We start from the raw sequence: 22,967 nt of genomic DNA, 5'->3' as shown, positions 1-22,967 counted from the left end.
CCTAGAGGCGACACGTGGACTTTCAGTGAAAAAATACAAGACCCTTTATTAAATGAGCATCGCATCCCACGTGCAGCTTAGCATCCTAGTACATGCACACAACAGACCACGACTGCTCAAAGCTCCACTACACATGAAAAATGTCAAAGGTATTTAATGATAGGATTATCCCTAAATCATATCATAACTCTATCAAGTAAGTAATCCCAATTATATTTAATTAGGGATAATTACCTTTAATTCTAATATATTGTTTACACAATATCTAGGGATATTCTCATCAAATCCTACCCTAATGGCTGACCATCTCCTCTATAAATAACCGATTTCTCCACAAAAAATGGGTAAGCTTTTTTATATGCTGAAAACCGTAAACACTCACTCTTTTTACGGAGACTAACTTAGGTGAGATCCATTGGCCAAAATCTACCCCCCCCCAACCACTCATCGTGGGCACATGAGGCTTTTGATCTTTGATCAAAAGTGTTAAATGTTTTGTAGGTGCATTTTCGTTAAGACTGAAGACATCGGAAATGTGCATCGACACATATCTTCTTTTTTTTTGTTTTGGTCAAACGATATATTTTATTAGATTACTGTGTCTTGGTTCAAATTATCTATAATGATTAGTGTATATCAACTATAAAAAAATAAAATTAAAGTAATTTATTCTGTAGAAATGACATTTAAAGGGTGATTTTTTTTTTTTGAACAAACAATATTATCGTCATTAAGGGAAAATGGAGCTTAGCCTTATAATGGGCTAGCAATAAAGTGGTTCAAATTCTTCTTTAATAAGAATTGAATCTAAGATTTTTCATTTATAAATGAAGATGAATACTATTAGATTACACTATTAAGTGACATATTTACAGAGTGACCTTGAAGGTACAAAGAAAATTATAAAGAGGAAGGTATGTAGCGTTATGTTTCCTCCAAGTGTTTTTTTTTTTTTTTTTCCCTACCTGTTAACTTCTCCGGTAAGCTTTCCTACCTGTTAACTTCTCTAGTAAGCTCGAGTATCCATTTTCCAGCCCCAACACCCACCCACATTTCCGGCTATCCACGTCGGTCAATCATCACCTGCGACACTCCCATCACTCACCCCCGCCACTACCACCTCCTCCTCCTCCTCCTCTTTCCGATCTCCCGGAAAATCAGTTAAGAAATCCTAAGAACAAGTAAGTTCCCTTCTTCCTCGCTCTCTCCGATTTAACATTATGTAGCTTATTTCATATCATCCTTGAATTCATTTTTTTGGCCTTTGAAATCGACGAATATTAAGTAATTTAGTTACATTCATTGTTTTTGAAAATTATAAAAATTAATTTTAAATCGATTATTAAGTAATTTAGCTGCTAAACTGACTAGCTAGCATGAGACTCTGTTCTTTGTGAATTATGCTAATTTGCCTCAGAATCGGCAGCTTATCTGGCTAAATTGTTCCTGTATTAAGTTCAATAGTTAGCAAATGGAAGAAGGTTCGATGGAAATTCCAACTGAATCAACATATGATAAAAAACAAGATAAAACTCCGATGAATTTGGGTGATAAGGGAGAAACAAGTAATCCGTTGGAGGATCGGATTAGTCAACTGCCGGACGCGATTCTGGTTGACATCATTTCCCCGTTGAGGATTAAGGAAGTAGCAAGGACTAGTGTCCTCTCTAAGAGGTGGAGATATTTGTGGACACATGTTACACGTCTCAACTTTGCTCATCATGTTGGTGAACATCCACGTACCTCCACAAGGACCACAACAGTTAATCCGTCAGAGAGAAGAAGTCTAAAAGAAGTGACCAGCAGAAGACAACGACTCCGGCTATTGCGCCAGGGTTTAACACCTTTAAACTTTGGCGAATTCAGAGTTGGTTCTTCCTCAGAGGGTTCCGGTTCAAGATCTAGGCACCCCGATGCGATTCCAAGACAAATTGGCCCACCATCACCACCACCGTGTACGGTGGTGACTAACGTCCTGCAATCGCATCAGGGTCCAACTGTAGATGGAATCAGAATTTGTGGGTCTTGTTATAACTCGGATCATGTTGATAATGTTATCGAATTTGCAATTCAAAAGAAAGTTCAAAGGCTTGAGATAGAGAAATCGAAAGAAAAAGACGCCAAGTTTTGGGAGAAGCCATTCAAAAACCCTTTCGGTGTTTCACGCATTAAGTCCCTTAGACACCTCTCTTTGAAGTACATAAGTATAAGCGATAAAGTAGTTGGGCTGGTTCTATCCGACTGTCAACTTCTTGAACACCTCAGTATTTATGACTCAAGCAATCTTTGTCTTGTGAAAGCAGTTGGTTCATCACTCCGGTTGAAGTTCCTACGAGTAAGTTGTTGCCGTAGCTTAGTCAGAGTTGAGATTTCTGCCCCTAATCTTGTGTCATTTATATATGACGGTCCAAATATGTATAGAAGAGGAATTGTTTTGAAACATGCACCCAAGCTTGTCAACGTATCTCTTTCAGAAAACGAACCCGCTAATATTACCAAAGATCTTCTGTCGATTACCAGAGATCTTCTGTCGATCTCAGCTCGATTTTCATATCTACAGACTCTCAACCTGTCGATGAATATGACAAGACGGGTTAGACTCTCAACCTGTTATGTACTTTAAAGTTTTCCTAGCTTCTTGTACTTGTTGGCTGATCATTTTCAAGTTTTTTGTGTTCCTGTTTTTCAGACAAATGTTATGCTCCCACAATTTCCAGACTTAACTAGTCTCAAAGACTTGTCGTTGACTATACATGCCCAAAATGATGGGCAAAGTCTCCTGGATTTGACTTCCTTGTTAGAGCAATCTCCTTTCTTGCAGAGATTAACAATGAAGGTAAAAATCAATATATCTATTAGAGTGGTTTTTATCATCGCAAAGCGTCTATCACATTTTTCAAGTCATATTCTGATCCTTTACGTTTCAAATGGATTAATGTTGTCATCAACCTTGTATTACTGATAATTCCGTTGTTCACAGAAAGGGAAAGTTCGTTTCATCAGTATAGTTTACAAGTAGAGTTTTAGAAAGGGAAGGGCCATTTCATGATTTGAGATTGTAATAAGTGAAAGTGTTCAAGTTTTTTCTTTACTGAATTAAACTTCTGCTTGTTTTGAACTTTTGATACAAGCGATAGTGGGGAGGGGAAACCAAACTCGAGACCTTGGGTATGAGGGTGGATGCTCTTAACCAACTAAACTACAAGCCATTTTTCACAAACTTTTGCTTGTTGAAGTAACTTGTCATGAGAAGATTAATATGATTGTGGTATGCCCCTCTTGCAGATACAATGGGGATCTGTTTGCAACGGTTATACGAGAAACATGCAGGAGATTAAAAGATGTCCTCATCAATGCCTTAAGGAGGTGAGATTTTCTGGGTTCATTGGGATGGGCGGGTCAACTATTGATACGGAGTTTGCCGTGTACCTGTTGGAAAATGCTGTAGTACTTGAAAAGTTTATCATAGAACTTGAAAAGGCCGAATTAGGTGGATGGCACAATATACTGACAAAGTTTGCTACACCGGAGGAGAAATTAGAAGCAACAAGGGAGCATGCTTTGCAGCTAATTGGAACACAACTAGCACCAGGAGCCGATTTGGTTATCATATAAGCCCCTTCATTTATCTGTTTTTGCAGCATACTTGAAGCTCTTTTTAGTCTGCAACATAGTATAATTCGCAGTTTGCAAGTTTGTAATTAGCAGTTTGCAAGTTTGTAATTACTGATCATGTAATCTATTAAGGTTATGAGCTGGGCATGATCTTGGTTTGTTGATGTCTTTTTACCCATATTTATTTTATAATTATGACATTTTGTGAAGAGTGCTACTAGATTTACCTACATGTCGTATTTGCACGCCCATTCTTCCTTAATGAAAATGTTTATTGCAAATTTTATATAAGGCGGGTTGGGTCGGAAAATATGATAATTGTAGTCTGAAATAGTGCATGAAATTTTTTCGATACGGTTGATATTTTCTTGAAAATATCGGAATAATCAGAGAAAATATGAAATTAGGGATAAAGTCTAAACTTCATAAGATATCAGAGGAACTCTTAAATTTCGGATTAAAATTAACAGATTTTATCAATATTTTTAACATCTCAATTAAATATTAACAAACTGCCACATGTCATTCTATAAATTTTCATTTTAAATATCTACATCTTTTAGCAAATATCCATCATTTCCATAGAAAGCCACTAGTATTATGTCAATCGATATTCATTGCAGTTTACGACATGTCGTCCAAGTACCAGGGCTTTAGCGCCCCCACCCCAACACGGAATCCCCAAATCTCAAACCCCTGCAAAACCCTAACCTCTTCAACCTCGCAGACCTTCCACCATCCTCGACGAGGAACCCTAAACCCTAAATGGGGAAAATCCCACCATCTCTGCGCTCATCAGTTTCAACCTCCATCATCAAAAAGCCACAATCTTTAATCCGAAACGAATCCCCATCTCACAAACCCCATCACTTTCCCAAGAAACCCGCCAGGAAAATCCCACCCCAACTTTCCGAGAAAACCCAGGAACCCACCGCCTTCCGCAACCCCTTCACCTCCCCAAACATCTCTGACGCCAAGAGGGTCTTCACCTCCATCGTCGCCGCCACGAAATCCCCACTCGACCTCCGCGTCCACAACGCCCTGCTCCAATCCTACGCCGCAATCTCCACCGTCAACGACTCCATATCTCTCTTCAACCACATGATGAAAACCCACCCTGCGTTCTCCCCCGACAAATCGACCTACCATGTTTTGCTCTCCCAGTCCTGCAAAGCAGGGGATGAGACACTGGGGTCCGTACACCAGGTACTCAACTTTATGCTCACCAATGGCTTCAGTCCCGATAAGGTCACCACGGATATCGCTGTCCGGTCACTCTGTTCTGCCGGTAATGTTGACCTCGCTGTTGAATTGGTTAAAGAAATGGCGATGAAAAACGCAGCCCCGGACAGTTATACATACAATTTTCTGGTGAAGTGTCTCTGCAAGTCGAGATCTGTGAGTAGTGTTTATGAGTATATTGAAAGTATGAAAAGTTCTTTGAATTTGAAGCCTGATCTTGTCACTTATACTATTTTGATTGACAATGTGACGAATAGAGAGAATTTACGCGAGGCGACTAAGTTAGTGGAAATGTTAGCTGAGGAGGGATTTAAACCTGATTGCTATATTTACAATACAATTATGAAGGGTTTTTGTAAATTGAATTTGGGCAAAGAGGCAGTTGATGTTTTCAAGAAAATGAAGGAGGAGGGCGTGGAGCCTGATCTTGTAACGTATAATACTTTGATTTTTGGGTTATCGAAATGTGGAAGGATTATGGAGGCTAAGAAGTATCTGGGTGTCATGGTGGAAATGGGACATGTCCCGGATGCGGTGACATACACTTCATTGATGAATGGAATGTGTCGGAAAGGGGATGTCTTGGGTGCAATGGAGTTGTTGGAGGAGATGCAAGCACAGGGGTGCCAACCGAATGTTTGCACGTATAATACGTTGCTTCATGGATTATGCAAGTCGAAACTTTTAGAGAAGGGGTTAGAATTGTATGGGCTGATGAAAGAATGTGGGATGAAGCTTGATACAGCTTCTTATGCTACACTTGTGAGGGCACTTTGTAGGGAGGGTAGGGTTGCAGATGCTTACGAAGTGTTTGATTATGCAGTTGAGAGTAAGAGTGTAACTGATGTTGCTGCTTACACGACTTTGGAGGGTACGCTGAAGTGGCTTAAGAAAGCAAGGGAGCAAGGTCTTGCTGTCTAACTGGTATTTCCTCTAATTTGTACAACTATGTTTGCTTGGCGAATTCTAATAGTTTTTGAATGTTCTGTGATTTAATTTATCTTTGTAACTGAAGGTGCTGGTGTAATGTTATCAATTCCCATATTGGCAGAAGTGCTCTATGGCATATACAAAGCTTGGATTTTGCTGTTGTTTCAGCTTGATTGCTTTCAGTGACATCTATGTTTGTTTAATGTTGATTTGAAAAGAGAGATTACACAGATTTAAAAGTGCTGTAGTGAATTGCGAGCATTCGTTTGGCAACACTCAGAATTTTTTTTTCCTATGTGGTATGCCAAAGTTATTTTGATTTGTATGCTTTCTAGTTTCCTAGGTTTAGATCATTTTCAACTTGAATTAGGTTGTTAAATTGGAAATCAGAGTTTGTCATCTTGGTTTGACTGCAATCCCGACTCTGAACTCCCTTCGGTGGTGGAAATTGAAAGTGTAGAACTATTTTAACATCAATGCTTATTTTTAGTACTTGATGTCCAAAACATAACCATGATGTTTATATGTCTTTCACTACTTGTGCAATGTGTACTAAGGCTAGATATGTTCTCAAAATAAGTTTAGAAATGTGAATTGTGATTTTTCTTTTCCAATTATCATGCAAGTAAGGCCTTCACCCTACAATGTCCTGACTTGATTGAAACACTTCTTGTTATTTTGGGCCACCAGTTTCGTTACAGGGCTGTTGGAGGTTGTTTGAGTTGTCAACGGTTGTCCCTGGTGAAGCAACAAGACTGTATGTAGGACGTTAGCAATCCCGAGTCTATCTTCACCAGGCCAAACGACTCTTCTGATGAACTGGAACGATGACAAAATCCCCAACTGGAAAGCCCTGGACAGGAAGCCACGATAATTTTTCACACGTCTAGTCATTGGCTGTAAGATCTATACTAGATTTTGTGATGCTAATCATGCTACAAAGAGTTGCAATTTACAGGAAAGTTTGAGCATCCAGTGGAGCCAGAGTAAATGACGGGCATAATAATCTCCGGAAGCTGAATTCCACCATTTTTGTATTCACCATCCAGACAAACATTTTACCCTCTTGACAGATATCCTCCAACAAAGTCCCCATGGTCGCAGACAAACTTCTCCACCGGATTTTGCATCAGACACTATCTGCTATTTGTTGTTGATGAGCTACTCCTGTGGAGCTCTAATTGTCTGCTGTTGTCCATACAAGTACAAAAATGGCCTTTCTTCTTGATTGGGTGGTTGCATAAAAAACTAGCCTATACAAATTGAGTCAAAAGGCCTTTAAGCAAGGTTATCCAAATGATATCTGTCTGTTCTGATTCGCATTAACAATTGAGTGGGATGTCATTATTCCGAATATTTCTAATTCCCTAATCCTGGATGGTGGATGGTACATATTACTTCTCTATTCGACTTTTAACCACAATTGAACCCTGACATGGAGTACTTGGAGGTAACTAAAGACTAGGTGTAAAATCAAGTGCAGTGTCGTTTTAGGATTCATGCAGCTGACCTCACTTAGTGGGGTAAGAATTCATTGTTGTTGGTTTATGTTTTTATAAGTAATTTCATCAAATAAACATGAAAATTAGTCAACAAAACCAAAACAATAAAATCAACACTTCTAGTGGGCAAATCCACACAAACAACTAAATAACTCACGATACAAGATCACCAAAACCCTGAGACAAACCAGAAGCCTAAATCATGTGAACTACAGCTACATGAAGTGTAGCCACCATCAAACTCACTGCATCTAACCAAGAAATAACTATGGAACACTAGATGGAGATGGGGCAAATATGGTCTCCGGCGATCCAATAGGTTGTTTAATCATTTTAACTAATGTGATAAATCTAAAGTATTTAATTTGCTCTAACTTACGGTAGGACAATTGTAACTTGGTTGCAAGTGGGCGGACGAACTGCCTTGACCAACTTACCTAATCATATTTGCGTCCTTCTTGTTTATTCAGTGAACACAATTAAGCAAAGCCAGAAAGAGGCCTAAAAAATGCAACAAAGAGTGTAGCATTACTCTTTGTCTTTGATTTAGTGTTTGCTTGGTTTGCGTTCTTCCAACAACGACATGCAAAATGCATGTGTTACAAACAATACAAGGGGCGTTTTTTAACTCCTGATGTTTAGGCTCTTTTGTGACACTAACTGGCAACAACCTGCCGCCCCTCCTAACCCAAATATGTTTATCTATAATCCTAATTAAAAGGTGAATTAAAATAAGTGTCAAAATATTTCATTGTCTTTGAATTAAAAATTGGGTCTATATGGTACACAAAATGATACGGAAATCAGTGATTAATTTACACAAAATGATACGGAAATCAATGATTAATTGATTAGATGAACCTAGCTAATTACAATTATTATTGCTACCAAAGCCAGCAAACCCTAGCTAGATTCTTGTATTTGAGGCGTATAGATTTATGCTTAAAACTTGTCTCAATGTTGTTGTTTTCTTTTGTTTTTAAACCTACTGATACCTTCTTTCGGTTTCTCTCCAGTGACCAGCAAAGCACTTGCCAGCCTTTCATGTTCCATAAACAATCAATCCAAATGATTATATATGATTGAGTTCTGATTGTGGAGCAATTGTGCAATGAATTTGAAATACGGTCATGTGACGTTATTGTTTTACTCAAATTATAACACCTGAATTTTTTTTCTTCTTAATATATTTAGAAGTGTGACATATCAACCACGTCTTTCACTTTTTATTGTAACTCGTGAAATAATACGTCATGTGATTAGTGACTCTAGTGCTCATAAAAATTTGATGGAGAGAGAATGGGCAGGTAAATGATTGGAGGAGACAAGGAGGCATACGGTTCACACGGCCTGTACATTGCTGTTTGCACATTGAGGGTCCAAAACCCTAAAAGAAATCAGACCTAAATTCATAAACTGAGTTTAAAAAGATATGGAATTTGTGGGTTGTTAGCCAAATTTGATACAGGATCTTCAAATTGCAGGGCGATCACATGCCGACCGTACTGGGTCGGCACCAAAAAAGGACATAAATGCAATCCTCATAATTTTATGTTATATATAGAGATTTTGAGAGTTGAGGTTTTCCAATTAATTCAGGGTTTATTTCCAGTTTGTGCAAAAATATTAGACTGTTTGCAAAAGCAAATGGCTGTTTCATTTGCATCCATAGTGCCTGTGAGGTCTATTAGCCTACCATCTAGGCTAAACCCTAAATCTGAAAAAATTGAGTCAGATTTAAACAAGTTAAAGACTTTGAAATTTTCAAGTTCTCTAGTGAGCAAGGATCTTCTGGTGGGCTTTTCTGGTCTAGCAGAGTTGTACAATTGCATTGAGAAACTTGTTCTCTCTCCACTGACCCAACAAGCACTTCTCAACCAGCAGTGCAAAGCACTTGTGGAAGAAGCACTTGACGGGTCAGTTGGGTTGCTAGACTCATGTGCTAGTGCAAGAGACATTCTCTTGACAATGAAGGAACATGTTCAGAACATCCAATCCGCCTTGCGCAGGAGGACCGGAGCTTCAAGCATTGAAACCAGCGTTCATTCCTACATTTGCTTCCGAAAAAAGGCGAGGAAGAGCTCTGCAAAGAGCCTCAGAGATTTGAAGAAAATGGAAACAAATCTTGGGTCATTCCGTCTGTTGGATTGCGACTACAATGTACAAATAGTTCTTAAATTGTTAAGAGAATTAAGTGATGTAACAATTTCCGCATTTCAGTCCCTTTTCATGTTTCTATCCATGCCTGCAACCAGCGCAAAGGGTAGCATATGGTCATTGGTGCCGAAACTAATGGCAGCGAAATTTGCAGCCGCACAAAAAGACCAAAAGGTTTACAATGAAGTGGGAAGTGTTGATGTTGCGCTTTGCTCACTACGTGGAAATACCAGAAAGAGTGATCCCAAGACTGATGTGCAGGTGGTTCAGTGGAGACTAGACACACTTGATTGCAGCATATCTGGCCTTGAGGCTGGATTGGAAAGACTCTTCAGATGCCTATTGCAACATAGAGTGTCTCTACTTAATGTCCTTACACCTTGAATCTCTAAGATATCTGCAGAATCAGTCATGGCATCCACATTTTACAGGATTGTACCATGTTCAAGAACCATTTTGTACAATTGTTCCAAAATTATAGAGAATTCAATACTTGATATTATTCTTCTCACCTTATTTGTGTGTTTTATAAGATTTGCACTAAGTATATATGTTCTATACGAATATCGTAGGGTTTCGATTCTAACATTTACTAACTCAACTTAATTAAGTAAACATTTTTGTTGAACTCAAATTATGTAAGATTGACTAGGTTTGAGCTAATGGGATCAATTATGTAGGTATTGTGAGTTAATTGAGCAAAATTGAATTTCATTAATAGAAAATTAGACTGTCATTATAAAATAACATTTTCTTTATTTAACTCTGGTGAAATTACATTTTGATTTACATCTTACATTATAAGGTACAATCATAATAATGTACCTAACTTTTTGGCAAAAAAGAACGTACCTAACCAGAAAGACAAAAATTAGAATCTAACACTATATGGGTTAGCATACAAAACTTATAAACTCATTCGTAAGTTAGCTCTTGATCTGATGATACCTACCTAACTAACCGAATAAGGTGCAAATTTGAATCCTCCTCTCAATTGGTGAAAAATAAAATTCAACAAACGAAACGCCACAATCAATGTACAAAAATTCACAAATATTGATCAAAATGCAATTTGGCTCAAACTGATTGGATCTAAGAATATTATCACCAAATGTTCACCCCCAACCTAACATGATGTATTTTCCAAAATAAAAAACCTAAGATGATGTATCCTATAAATTTCAATGATTGAGGACTATATTTATAGACATAGGTTTATGCCACCTATATAGAATATAAACTTTTTGGCATGCACTTGATCTGCCCAATAAAAACTCTTTGATTCTTGCTGAATCGAGAAAACCTATGTGAATGCAGACGAGATAATCCACTATGATAGAGCATGAAAAGAAAAATGCAACATTATTGAGAGCACATCGGCTAACCAATATAAAATTGCTAATCATGTTTGCCTAACAAAATTAAGAAAATGACATCCATGCATCACGCTTATAATTTTTTTGTGTGAACATGGTCAGTCCACATGCAACTCATGAATTGGTGCTGCTCTTGCTCATGGCTAGTTAATTTGGGGTTTGGCCCTTGGTGGAGTTGATTAGGTAGTTAGCCCAGTACGGTCAAATGGGGCTCAAAGGCTAGGGATTTATTTTGTTCAAGTTTTCACCCCCTCTTTGGCATGGAGAAAAGAGGACAGAATTAAAACCATGAACATAAATTCGTTAACTAGGTTAGTCGAATTTGAGATCTTGCCCATATAAATAGAGAGAAATATTATTAGACTTTCCACTTATAAATAGGGAAGTGTTATTGGCACTTCAAAAATCTCATTCTACACTCCTTAAAAATGTATTTTTCTTTCCAAATATAGAAAGTTTGGAGTAGAATGAGATTTTTGGAGTGTCAATAACAATTCCCTATAAATATAGAGAAACTCTACTTATCAAACAATCTAAACCCACATATCAATTAAATGAGACAAAACAAACGGACATGACGACAAAACTGATACCAACCAAAGCAAATTAAATTTTCAAGGATTGAACTTGCTTTGATACCAAGTTGAAAATTAGATTACTCTACGAATAAACGGGATATAAAACTAGAAAAAAATAATACTTTATTAATCTTAGAGAAAGAAACACTGCAAGGTTACCATGATGTGACTGACTTATTATTCTACGAGTTACAATGCTTACTATTTAAACTAAAACATCCCCTGATCCCTAAAGGGTAAAAAAATATATCACTTAAAAAAAAAAAAAAAAAAACCCATAATCCTTAACCCACAAGAAAACCAATAAAAATAGAAAGCTACTAGACCCGCCTTATTGTCTTATTTCTCTACTCACGTTATAATCCCACCCACCTTAAAAAGTTAAAAAATTAAAATGCTATTTCCCCATCCACTATTATTCCCAAAATAACCTTTAACATATGCATACATATGAAATTATAAAACAACATATAATTTTCATAATGCATCACAGACGTGGTATTTCAACTGGCTTTCGTGCCAGGGTGCTGCAGATTCATTCCAAGCGTTCTAAAATGCACATGTCAATGAAACAACAAAAAAAGGAAAGGATTGTTTGATTTGCTTAAAGATTTTCGTAGGTGAGTTTTGTGTTTCTCAACATATTGGCCAAATTCAAATAAGCAATAAAAATAAGGATACATTGCCCAAATACTTTTTGCTGATCTTGAAGTCACAAGTATGCAAATTCAATTGAAAAACACAAAGGTATCCAAATTCAAAGGGAAAACTTCGACGACATATATATGCTGCGGCAAATGCAAACGACCCACATACAAAATTATTCTTTTACCTTTTCAATAGAAACATAATCTTCTACCTCTTTCATATAAGCATCATCTTCTACTTCTTCAACGAAAAAGTCATCTTCTAAATCCTTTTTTTTTTTTCTTTCTCTAGATGAAAAGAGATGGAAAGATGAGTTAGGGTTTAAGATAGACTGAGCGTGCAACCCAACCTTTTTTTTAACACAAAAGAGGATAACTAATGTCCTTATCAGTCGTTTTACAAATAAAAAAATTTGTAATTAAAAAATTCAATAAAAGGTGGGTGAAAAGATAAAACATAGGGGGTGAGAATAACATCACTCTAAAAATAACAATAACACTAACGCTAATTTTCCCACAAAATTCTCAACTAGTCTCTCTTAAGGAATATTATCGAATACATACGTTATCGATGTGAATGCATATGTTTAGTATAAATGAACTGTACTATGGTTAGGTGCATATGTTTTCTAATGATTTAAGCCTAAGGACAACTCTTTGTTCGATTGGCATCGATCATTTGCGTGCATATGTGTGTAGTTTATTTCTTAATTTCCTATTAAAATCTAGTAATCAAGTGTTATCCAGCAGACTGAATTATCATAAACTAATAAAATGAGTCTTTTCCATCTCTTTTGGCTTAGGATAAGCCCTTTCACATGTTGTCCATTTGTCTTCCTTATTATATCCCGTGGTTGCCTAGCTGATAGGGTCAACTATCCAACTGAGCCGTTGGCTACCACATCACTTCGTCGTCTGCATGACTATTAAACCTTGTGGCGTGCAATCTATACAACTGGCCTTATGGGACGGCTAAATTATATACCCTTAAATTTCAATGGACGACGTGGACCTCCCCATGACTTCAAATTATGCATGGGATAACATTACAAATATTCTGCTTATACTCAGAGAATGTACGTGACGTATGAATATTATAAACACATCTTTTGTGTAATTAATTGGTTTAGTACTAATAGCACTCTTACATGTTTCGGTAGTAAACATATATCAACTAGCTAGATAAAGGAAGATATAATTAATACAGGGTTTATATAACTATAGGAGGAAGATATTTGTATATTTTAATTACTATATGTGTTAAGCAAAGAATGGGGTTAATTTATGCACACTGCAAAGAAAATGAACTGTGCTTCATTAATTATGAAGAACAACAAATTATATTAATGCATGCAGAAAACTAGCTCAAGCAGACAAGAAGAATCATGTCCTCATGTGTGTGTGTGTAATTTTATACAAAATGAGCATGTGGTTTTGTCAAGTTTTTGTCTGATGTGTGAAGAATTGTAGCTTTTATCTTAATTGCGGGATTGAGATAATATATTTGTAAATTAATTTCCTATTATATGTGAGGGAGAGAACTCATGATTTTTATGTACGGTAATTTGTGTATTCATTTGTTTCATGCATGATAATGTAAAGCTGAGCCAGCATCAATTTCCAATGCAGGAATGTGTTGTATCCGTATAGAAGAATAGGAGGAATATCTACTGCCTTAATGCCTCCTTGTCTCCCAACTTACACCAACATCACCATCATATATCACGATACATTATACATATATACCTAGTTCCATATATAATTCAGTGCCACACTGCATAGTGCATACTTAAAGAACGGGCAATTTGCCAATTTGAACTAAACATATATTATGATCGATTATGATTTATTCCAACCCTCTTCAAGTATGATATGTTCATGGCCCGTAATAGCAGGGCTGGTGTCTAGGTAGTGCATGAACAGCTCAATTCATTGTGCAACATTACAAAATTAAAAAGAATACCCCTGAAGATAAACGGAGAAGTTGCCATCATTCCTCAAATTCTAATTTTAATTAGTCATGACCCTCTTGGGTTCTCAGAAGCAAAACACATGGACTCATGGGATCGGCATGCAAAATTAACAAAAGTTTGAAAACCACTGCGTCAGACCGAGACATATGCATATGAGAAAACATTTGTACATCAGACACGGTTTTTTAAAATAATCCGTCAAATTGGTTGGGACTTAAGATGGATGGAAATATCAGTGATGAACTCATCGATCATCATGTATGATGTTGGGAATGTGCAACATGAACAACAAGTGCAGCAGAATAACGTTACAATGTTGTTCTTAATGAGCTGATGGAGACTGTACCCGACGTTCACGTTTTCAAGAATATGCAATGCATCATGGCACATGAACAAGTGCAGCAGAATAATGTAATGTTGTTCCTAATGGGGCTGATGGAGACTGTACCCGCTGTTCACGTTTTCAAGAATATGCAATGCATCATGGCATGATATAAATTTATAGAAAATATTAGGGGATCATCTTCTTAGATCATAAATTTTGTTAAAAAATAATACGACAGTTGATGATTGGGCGACTATTTTAATATTTAAATAAAGATTTTAACACCAATCGACACATCATATATCTACAAAATACGGTCTAATCTCTCTAGCATCATCCTAAATTTATTACCAAACAATATATATAATAAATTACTCATCAAATATCTCATGTGCCCCAATGTGACTAAAGAAAGTGTGTCATTTATCTTTTTTGTTGGCCAAGAAGGTTTCGGGGGCCGGCATTAGAAAGTTACAGGATGATGACATAACATTAGTTATCTGATCGAAGCCCTTTCATACGTATGAAATCAAGATATAGGATGACGACATCCTTAGTTTTCTGATGCCTCTTGTTCAACAAGACAGCTGAAGAGAGGATGACATAGGCAAGAAACCTCTTTAATGGTCTTCTTCCTGTTCCTAGAAAATCAAATTCCTCCAAAAGTTTCACTAGCCTTGCAAGTTGTTTAGGGTTTGCGATATCGATGCTTTTGGGATACAAATCACAAGACGATTACTTAAAAGATAAAGGAAGGAAATATCTTGATGTGATTCAAGGTGTCAATTGTATTTCATTGTATGGCTATACATTTTACAAATGTATCAAAAAGTGTTAATCCCAATGGAAACCCTAATAAAATGTGGATGCCTTAGAGATTTTGAAACAAATAACTGTGGCCTTTTAAAGCACATCATTGTGAGATTATGTTCAAAAGAAAAACTCTTGTTTTAATCAAGCGCCTAAAAACGCTATCCAAACCATTCTCAAGGCCTTCAACGGTGACTTCCAAAGCCTCCAATTTTTTATGTGCGTTTTGAATCTTCTCAACATTAGCACCTTCTGTAGGAGTCGATGAAGATTTGCATAGAGAATAGACAGCAGCATCAACAACATCCAACTCATGGCCATTATTATCCTCATTCTGATCTTCACATGCTATCCCTCCCTTGTGCATAAACTTTGATACCAAAGACCACTTTTTTGGCCTTGGCTTTGAGACTGGAACTGCTAGGAAGACCGATAGGGATTGAAAGATAGACATGTTCTTACCAAACACTTCTTTAAGAACTCGAGTTACCGTGGAAGCATGCTGATCTTGTTCTAGATGTTGTGATGCTTTGATGTCTACTTGCTTCAGTGATGTGATCAATTTCTTGGCATCCTTCTTCATCTTCTTTCTGAAGCAATTGTAATTTGCAATGAAGCTTGAGTCTCCCTTTCTCCTCCTAAGAGCAGATTGAAGGTCTCTAACATGTTCCTTGATTTGTGACATGACATCCCTTGTGATGCCACATTTGTCCAAGAGCCTCAGTGATCCATCCAACAACTCATCCATACACTTCTCTTGTTGGTAATCAGAAAGGAGTTGTTGGGTTGATGCCATCTGTAAAAGATCATCCACACAATCATACAACTCCTCTAGTCCACATAGATCTTTGCAGATTGAAGCAGAAGATGAAGATGTTTGGAGCCTACTCAGCTGTTCTTCAACCCTAAGAGTGGTGGGGGGTGATCTTGAGGGAAGGCTGATTGATCTGACTTTGTACTTGGCAGCCATGGTTGAAGCTGTTCTGTATGTTTCACAAGAGCTCAAGTTTGAGGTTTTTGATCTCACTATATCTTGGAATACGTATATATACATTGATGAAAGGTGAGAGTGACAAGACTTTTGCGTTAATATGGAGATGTTACTTTGTCACAATTTCAGGTAACATTATTGCTTCAATAATTTGAGGCCCCAATTGTTTGTGGCAAAAGCCTCATGAGTCATCACCAACTTTGCCTCCCCTTGTGCCACATTGCCCTTCATTTTTAATTTATTGAACTGTGGCAGGCCAGTCCTCCAATCGGTGGCCTTATATAGTTTTTTAGAAGATCCAACACCAAAGTTGCATTAGATATAGAGATCCCGATCTATTGGGATAATAATTAAGATATGTAACATATTATTGTATACACGAGTGACTTGTACTAATCATGTCTCTATTAGACTTTTGGTAAATGTTTGCATAGAAGTCATGACTACACTAGAAGTCGACGTGTGGACCTTGGGGACATTTGGTGCTCTCTGCTTGGTTCTCATATTTGAGTCATCTCACCAAATCATTGATGTAGATTTCCTTTTGAATTTTATTTAATTTTCTGTACTTATTTTATGTATGGCTTTTCAGTAGTTTTGTGGTTGATATGTGTTAAGTTTATGACAACCAAATTAAGCAGAACCACAAAAAAAACCACATACAAAAGGAATACAGAAGATTTGAACTCCCAAATTTTACGTTTGGAATATAGGTAGGAGAAGATCTTTGCTTGACTCTGTCAGTTGAGTCACATCACCCAATCATCGGAGATTTCTTTTCCTTGGGTCAGTAAAATCATTCGAGAGTAGTATTTCCTATTGAAACTAACTTTGCATAACTGCATTAAAATAGACAGGTACTACTCGGCATTTAAAATAGGTGAAAACTGACGAGTGCTGAGTATGGTTCAGTATGAAATCTAAGGTGTATTCTATAAACTATTGGTTTGAGTAAGTCTAGAGTTTCAGGGGTTAAGGTATAGGAGGATTGAAGATATTGTTGGTGTGGTTTGGCTTATACAAGCAAAAGGTGCGCCAGACCCTTATCGAATGAGCAGTTTGTATAAGTTTTCAGATCTAAGGAGTACAACAATAATGTTTAAAGCTTTTGTTCCATTACTAATAACACAGACTTCTTAGAATAAAACTCCACACTTGAAGTCAATTTAGCTTCTCCAAGTGCATGGGGGTATAAAAATTCTCTGTTTCTTTTATGTGAAAAATTTCTAAAGAAATTGAGGGGAAAGCTTGGCTCTTTCATACAGTTCATCCATAGAACGTATGCATGTGACTCTGTGATTGCATGACTCATCCCAAGGCTCTCTCGATGTCCCTGCAACTTTCTTGGCCCACAAAAACGACAAATTACGCTCTTTAATCCCATTGGGAGTTGTAAGGTTTTTATTACAAAAACTTGCTATCATCATGCATGATGCATTGCTGCATAAAAACGTGAACAAATATTAGAAAATTACAGCCTATAACCGAGCCTTCGTTCTGTTGTCCTTTAATTTGTATGGCTTGTGATTCATGCATGATGATTGATGAGTTCATCATTTTCATCACTAATTACACAGATTTGTAAGTATATATAACCGTGGTTGACACATATGAATGGTTAAAAGATTTTCAAATTGAATGATTTTTTTGTAGATCTTTAGATAGTAATAAAAAAAAAAAAATTAACGGTTTCAATTATATTATTTGTACAGTAAAGATACGTTAATCTCGAATGGGAGACAAGCAAGGTCCCATAAGAGGGAAACAAGTGCTTTCCTATAACATATTGGTTAAGGACTATCCTGGCAAGCTAGATAGCCAGCTAGATCAACATGCGCTTTATAGATGCACAGGCCATGAACCATACCTGGTTTGGTACTGAGGTGATTCTGAAAAAAGCTGCTGTCAAAACAAGCTGGGAGCTGTTTTTGTGTTTGGTAAACACTCAGCTTCAGCTTTTTTTCACAGTTTTGGGTGAAAAAAAGCCAAAAACAAGAAGCTGCAAAACCCAGCTTTGAAAAACCGGCTTTTTTTCACATCTGTTTTACATAAAAGTTTACCAAACACTCTAATACTGCTTTTTTTTTTTCAAAAGCACTTTTACAAAAAAGTTTACCAAACACTCTGTTGCTTTATTTCACAGCTGCTTATTCTCACAGCACAGCAGAAGCAGCTTTTTTTCAAAGCACAGCAATACCAAACCAGCCCTAAGATCGATGCTTTATATTATAGATAATACCCAATATCTAATGTGTGTGCACTGCAAAGACAATGTAATGTGCCCTAGTGACATTCCAAGTGAATACCAAATTAAATTAATTTATGCAGAAAAATCTCTTGCGGCCTTCATGGATATGAATGCAATATGTTGAGCATGTAATCGATGTGCCATTAATTGTGTGTTCTGATTAGTTTTATACAGTTGGATTGGTCTGATGAATTACATAGAAAATATTGCAACTTTCTCCAGCAATATTAAGCCACCCACACCATCAAATTTTGCATCTTTGGTATACATTCGTTGCATGATGTAGCCGGCCAGAAATGTCAGTTTACAATGAACGAATAGGTTCTGTGTGTATAGGAGAATAGGAGAAAAGGAGAAATATCTTCTGCCTTAGTGCCTCCCGTCTCCAAAACGATACCAACATACATCACGATCCATATATATATTTCACACAGTAAAACATCAAATCTTAATGTTATGAAATTATGAGTTATTGCAGGCCTGTGGTTACCTGTAATAGAACATACTAGAAAATGTGCCCGTGCGTTGCTGCGGGACTTGAATGCATGACCTTGAACTACATGAATAAGATACATTTTACCTGAATAAATTCAACAGAATCATAAATGAAGAAAGGGATAGATGAGTGAATGAGGTCAGTACGATATGCAGCTTCGTTTTAATATACATTCAACTGAGCTGACATAAAAAGACATTGCACAATGAACAGGTCGAAACTGAACGTTTTGGTTCCCTAATAAACAGAAGTAACATACAGTTCACACAAATCTTGCCCCTGTAGTCAATGTGGCAAAATATATACCCTATAGATTAGGCAACATAAAAACTGTTTCGTTCTTATTCTAGCATCAAAGTTTTCAAGCACAAACGTGCAAAGCTAAAAACATGCAGGACGCCTGTTTCAGTAAGAAACAGAAGTAACATCCAGTCCACACATATTTTGCCTTGCAGTTAAGATGGTGTTTCGTTCTTGTTCAAGCAGCTAAGTCTTGAAGCAAAAATGTTGAAAGCCAAAAACATGTAGAACGCCCTGCAGCAGTCGTTCTTGTTCAAGCAGCTAAGTCTTCCGCACTATAGCAAAGAATATAAATCATAGTTTAAAAGAATATCTCACGATGGTCCTGTTTAGAATCACAATTTACTCCCTCCCAATTTCCACTCCGAACAAACAATGTTGATAAATCTTTATCATCGCCTTTAACAAAACAGATCACAGCGAAAAGAAGAAAAAAAGTTCCTATGCAAACAAATTCTTCTGGATGTCCATCTTAACCCATCTATGGGAAGGCAAGCAATCGAACGTGCATTTAGACCAATGAAAATAAATTATACAATTAAAAACATCAACCGATCCTCCTAAAGAGAACACACACACATGCCAACATATTATTCACCAGATTCTACGCTTTCATTTTCATTCTATCCCTTTCGTTATCTAAACTTATAATTATCAAAACAGCAAAAGAATCATAGAGCAACCTTCAATCATTTATCAAAACTGAATCAATTAAACTTCTGCTCAGCACTCCGTTAATTTTAATTGCAACTCTCATTCTAAAAATTAAAAATTTTGCATTTGAATAATCAAACTCACTTACACATTACATTCCTTTTATTGGTTCTTGACACAATACATTTTAGGATTTGATGTTACAATAATATCACTGCAAGCATGAATTGCGATAGATATAGAAACCAAACTTGCACACAAATGTTCGACTGAATTCAGAACCACTTAATTCAACACAAAAAATTACCTCACATGCTTGCTCCCCTTATGCTCTCACATCATTGGCTGCGCTTCTAAACGATTAATGAAGTCCTAAAAACAGAACAACAAAAAACGTTTAGCTATCCAACATTTCAACATAATGGTTTTGGCAGGTATAACATTTCAACATAAGCATGATATAGAAAGACAGAAATCCACATGTCGCTTTGTTTTTTCAGAACCAACACCCTCTCCTCTCTCCCCCATATCACACACCCCCATCCCATGAAGGCACTGACACCAGACCACCTCCCTAGAAACCGGCCCTAAAAACCCATACCCATACCTCCCTTACCCGTTACCTTTCTCAAAGCAAAAAGTGTTATATATGATAGTACTTACCCCAATCTGGTTAATGACATTCACTGCATAACGCTCACCAGTAGGTATAGTCTCGCTCTTTGAGAAAGGCTTGAGGTCAAAATTGGCAACAACAAATTAACAAAGCAAAATGAAAGATTAAATCTATAGTCACCACAAATATTTTCTAAAATAGAAGATAGACCAGAGTCAAACAGGAAAGGGATAGCATACACGGTGAGCTTTGTCTCAGTTTGAAAAGAAAAAAGAAAAGAAAATTGGGTAGTTTCAGGAGCAATAACTATGTTGAGTATAGTGAAGGGGGAAAGCCATATCTTCCTATGAATGAATTTAGAATAGGGGATTTTTCTGCATTTTTAGGACAAAAAACGAAGCAGCTAACATTTCTTTCTGTTTTTTGCCTTTTATGATCTACTGATCTTCTTCTAGTAACATGGATAGCTGAAGTAGGATTGCCATTGTATCCAACATATATCAAATTCGCCAAACTTTGGTTTGGATATAACAGTGTCATGAGGGCCCACTGGATCTACAGATTCAGAAAAACTCTGTGAGCCATTCACATATACCTGTCAAAGTGCACAACACCATTAAATGCTAGAGTTGACATCTACCTGTTCATCCACATAACAGATACAGTGAAGGAGACACAGAAAACAAACCAAGCTTCGAATCCCGATGTCTAATCTAAATTAGAGAACGCTCACCCAGAAGACAAAGTAATACGCATTTCTTAGGAAATTGTTTTGCAGTAGAGGCTATATAAGTGATCATTTCAGCAACCTGTTGCTGAACCTGCGTTTATCAAGACATAACAAAGTAAAGCAAACAAAAAAAGGCATTGTTAAATCTTCCTAACTAAAAATTCATAAAGTAACACCACCAAAACAAACAAAAAAACGCGTTGTTAAATCTTCCTCACTTTAAAGAAAAAAATTAACGAATATCCCCACTGTAAAAAGTAACACCACAAAAAAAAAAAACAAAAAACAAAAAAGACTTCGTAAAGACAGCACTCTTGTTAAGATACCCCAACTAAATCAGTTAGCAGCAAGAGAACAACATGGCAATGGGAGTCTACAAAAAGGAAAAAGAATAGAAGATATAAAATAGTAGACAAATGGTCATAATTATATTAATTGAAATTGTTCAAAAAAAAAAAAAAACAATGATGAATACATACTTCCTTAGAATAAAAAAATTGATTAATTCATTATAATGGTTTCTTGGAACCCAAGTAGAAAAGGATACAACTTAATAACAATGGAAGCCACAAACCTATGTCATTTCTTGTTCGGGATCAAATAGAGCATATTTCTTATTCGGGAACCAGAAATTTAAGATTGCAAGCTCGAGACTTCCATACCTCAAACCGAAGTCGGCGTGTTGTCTAGTAGTCCAAACCTTGATCCTTGATAAATTGAACTTCCTTCTTTGATCGAACAATCGAAAAGTCGAGAAATAGATAAATTAGGCAGCATGTCATATCAATATAACACCCCTATACGTACACACACATACCAAAACAGCCTACATTCAGATTTGCATCATATCCTTGTTTCTAACTCTCTGGGGAATTTTCACAAACACCTAATAGGCAAGATTTGCTTCCATTTAAAAGAAATCTGATTTAATCAGTGATCTCAATTGCATGTATATCTGAACGACCATGCTTGTTAGTCAGTCATGTTATAGGATGTATTTAACACTTACCAAGCGGTTCCAAAACAACATCCTACATACATTTTATGTTGCCAAACTATGAATCAAGACCAAACTTTCCTACTTTGGTAATGTAATCTCCTAGTCTAGTTTGGTTCCTGTATTTTGACCTGAAAACAATTTTGGTCCCCTAGAAGTTGCCAATGGCACCCAAATTGTAACTGGAAAACAACTCAGACACAACTATGAAAAATTAAAACTCGAGGCACTAAAGCGTGAGAACAAAGAAACCAAAATAGTTAAATCTACCCTTTTATATCATACATACCATTAAAAATTTGTTTAGAGATAAAAATGGTAGTCATAGTAGAGAATCCAATGACCAAAGAAAGTGGATTTCCTCACTTTCTAGTGCTATTATATTTACCGTGCTTGAGACTATTCAAAGATGAAAAAAGTGGAAATTTCATGCAATATGAAAACAAATCCCTGATCGTTAACACTGCTTACCATAGAAGCTAACAATCTTATTTTGTACGAAAAACATGAAGATCACTAAAAGACACCAGAATATAACTTTCATCAATGACATACTTTATGAGAATTTTGGATCCAAAAGTGGCTCCAATAAAATAAATTTAGGCTTGTATATGCAATATATTAACATGAGAAAAAAAAACATGCATCCCTAATGAAATAATGAGGAGAATGGCCTTTGACCATTTGTTGTCTTTGATACAACTCTTTTCATCCATGCCTTCATGTTTGTATCCTTTGGGACATTGACATGAATAATTTCCAGGTGAATTTATGCATGTT

At 36.6% G+C, this 22,967-nt stretch overlaps 4 protein-coding genes and 1 long non-coding RNA gene across 11 annotated transcripts; 3 read left to right on the top strand and 2 right to left on the bottom strand.

The window, feature by feature from the left end:
- Positions 1–850: 850 nt before the first annotated feature.
- On the top strand, positions 851–3,845 carry LOC137748700 (F-box/LRR-repeat protein At3g59210). Of its 4 annotated transcripts, none has more exons than XM_068488877.2 (4): positions 851–1,181; positions 1,457–2,593; positions 2,690–2,836; positions 3,286–3,845. In XM_068488877.2, the coding sequence occupies exons 2-4, from the start codon at positions 1,472–1,474 to the stop codon at positions 3,613–3,615; spliced, it is 1,599 nt and encodes a 532-aa protein (XP_068344978.2). In that variant the 5' UTR covers positions 851–1,181; positions 1,457–1,471; the 3' UTR covers positions 3,616–3,845. The 4 variants fall into 4 exon arrangements, with proteins under 4 accessions (XP_068344978.2, XP_088543451.1, XP_088543450.1 ...); XM_088687325.1 differs by having other exon boundaries at positions 936–1,181; positions 1,465–2,593; XM_088687324.1 differs by having other exon boundaries at positions 936–1,181; positions 1,427–2,593.
- Positions 3,846–4,231: 386 nt separating this feature from the next.
- LOC137748258 (Tetratricopeptide repeat (TPR)-like superfamily protein) lies at positions 4,232–7,143 on the top strand. 2 transcript variants are annotated; one of them, XM_068488382.2, is made up of 2 exons: positions 4,232–5,781; positions 6,478–7,143. In XM_068488382.2, exon 1 carries the CDS (start codon positions 4,381–4,383, stop codon positions 5,776–5,778), a length of 1,398 nt encoding a protein of 465 aa, XP_068344483.2. In that variant the 5' UTR covers positions 4,232–4,380; the 3' UTR covers positions 5,779–5,781; positions 6,478–7,143. The 2 variants fall into 2 exon arrangements, with proteins under 2 accessions (XP_068344483.2, XP_068344485.2); XM_068488384.2 differs by having other exon boundaries at positions 4,270–5,781; positions 5,873–7,143.
- A 1,793-nt stretch (positions 7,144–8,936) lies between these two features.
- Positions 8,937–9,867, top strand: LOC137747764 (uncharacterized). Its single transcript, XM_068487914.2, has one exon. It carries the CDS (start codon positions 8,937–8,939, stop codon positions 9,828–9,830), a length of 894 nt encoding a protein of 297 aa, XP_068344015.2. The 3' UTR covers positions 9,831–9,867.
- Positions 9,868–15,258: 5,391 nt separating this feature from the next.
- On the bottom strand, positions 15,259–16,125 carry LOC137747765 (uncharacterized). Its single transcript, XM_068487915.2, has one exon. It carries the CDS (start codon positions 16,123–16,125, stop codon positions 15,259–15,261), a length of 867 nt encoding a protein of 288 aa, XP_068344016.2.
- A 2,977-nt stretch (positions 16,126–19,102) lies between these two features.
- On the bottom strand, positions 19,103–22,784 carry LOC148698745 (uncharacterized). Of its 3 annotated transcripts, none has more exons than XR_015957571.1 (5): positions 21,853–22,784; positions 21,194–21,281; positions 20,508–21,100; positions 20,152–20,216; positions 19,103–19,465 (listed from the first exon to the last, which is right to left on the bottom strand). It is a non-coding gene; the product is annotated as an uncharacterized LOC148698745 (long non-coding RNA). The 3 variants fall into 3 exon arrangements; XR_015957570.1 differs by having other exon boundaries at positions 20,508–21,055; XR_015957568.1 differs by having other exon boundaries at positions 20,508–21,281.
- Positions 22,785–22,967: the final 183 nt, after the last annotated feature.

Source organism: Pyrus communis, chromosome 2 (genome assembly GCF_041283825.1).
Source record: "Pyrus communis isolate YQ-2024b chromosome 2, ASM4128382v1, whole genome shotgun sequence".
Lineage (NCBI taxonomy): Eukaryota > Viridiplantae > Streptophyta > Magnoliopsida > Rosales > Rosaceae > Pyrus > Pyrus communis.
This window is presented reverse-complemented; position numbering and strand designations above follow the sequence as displayed.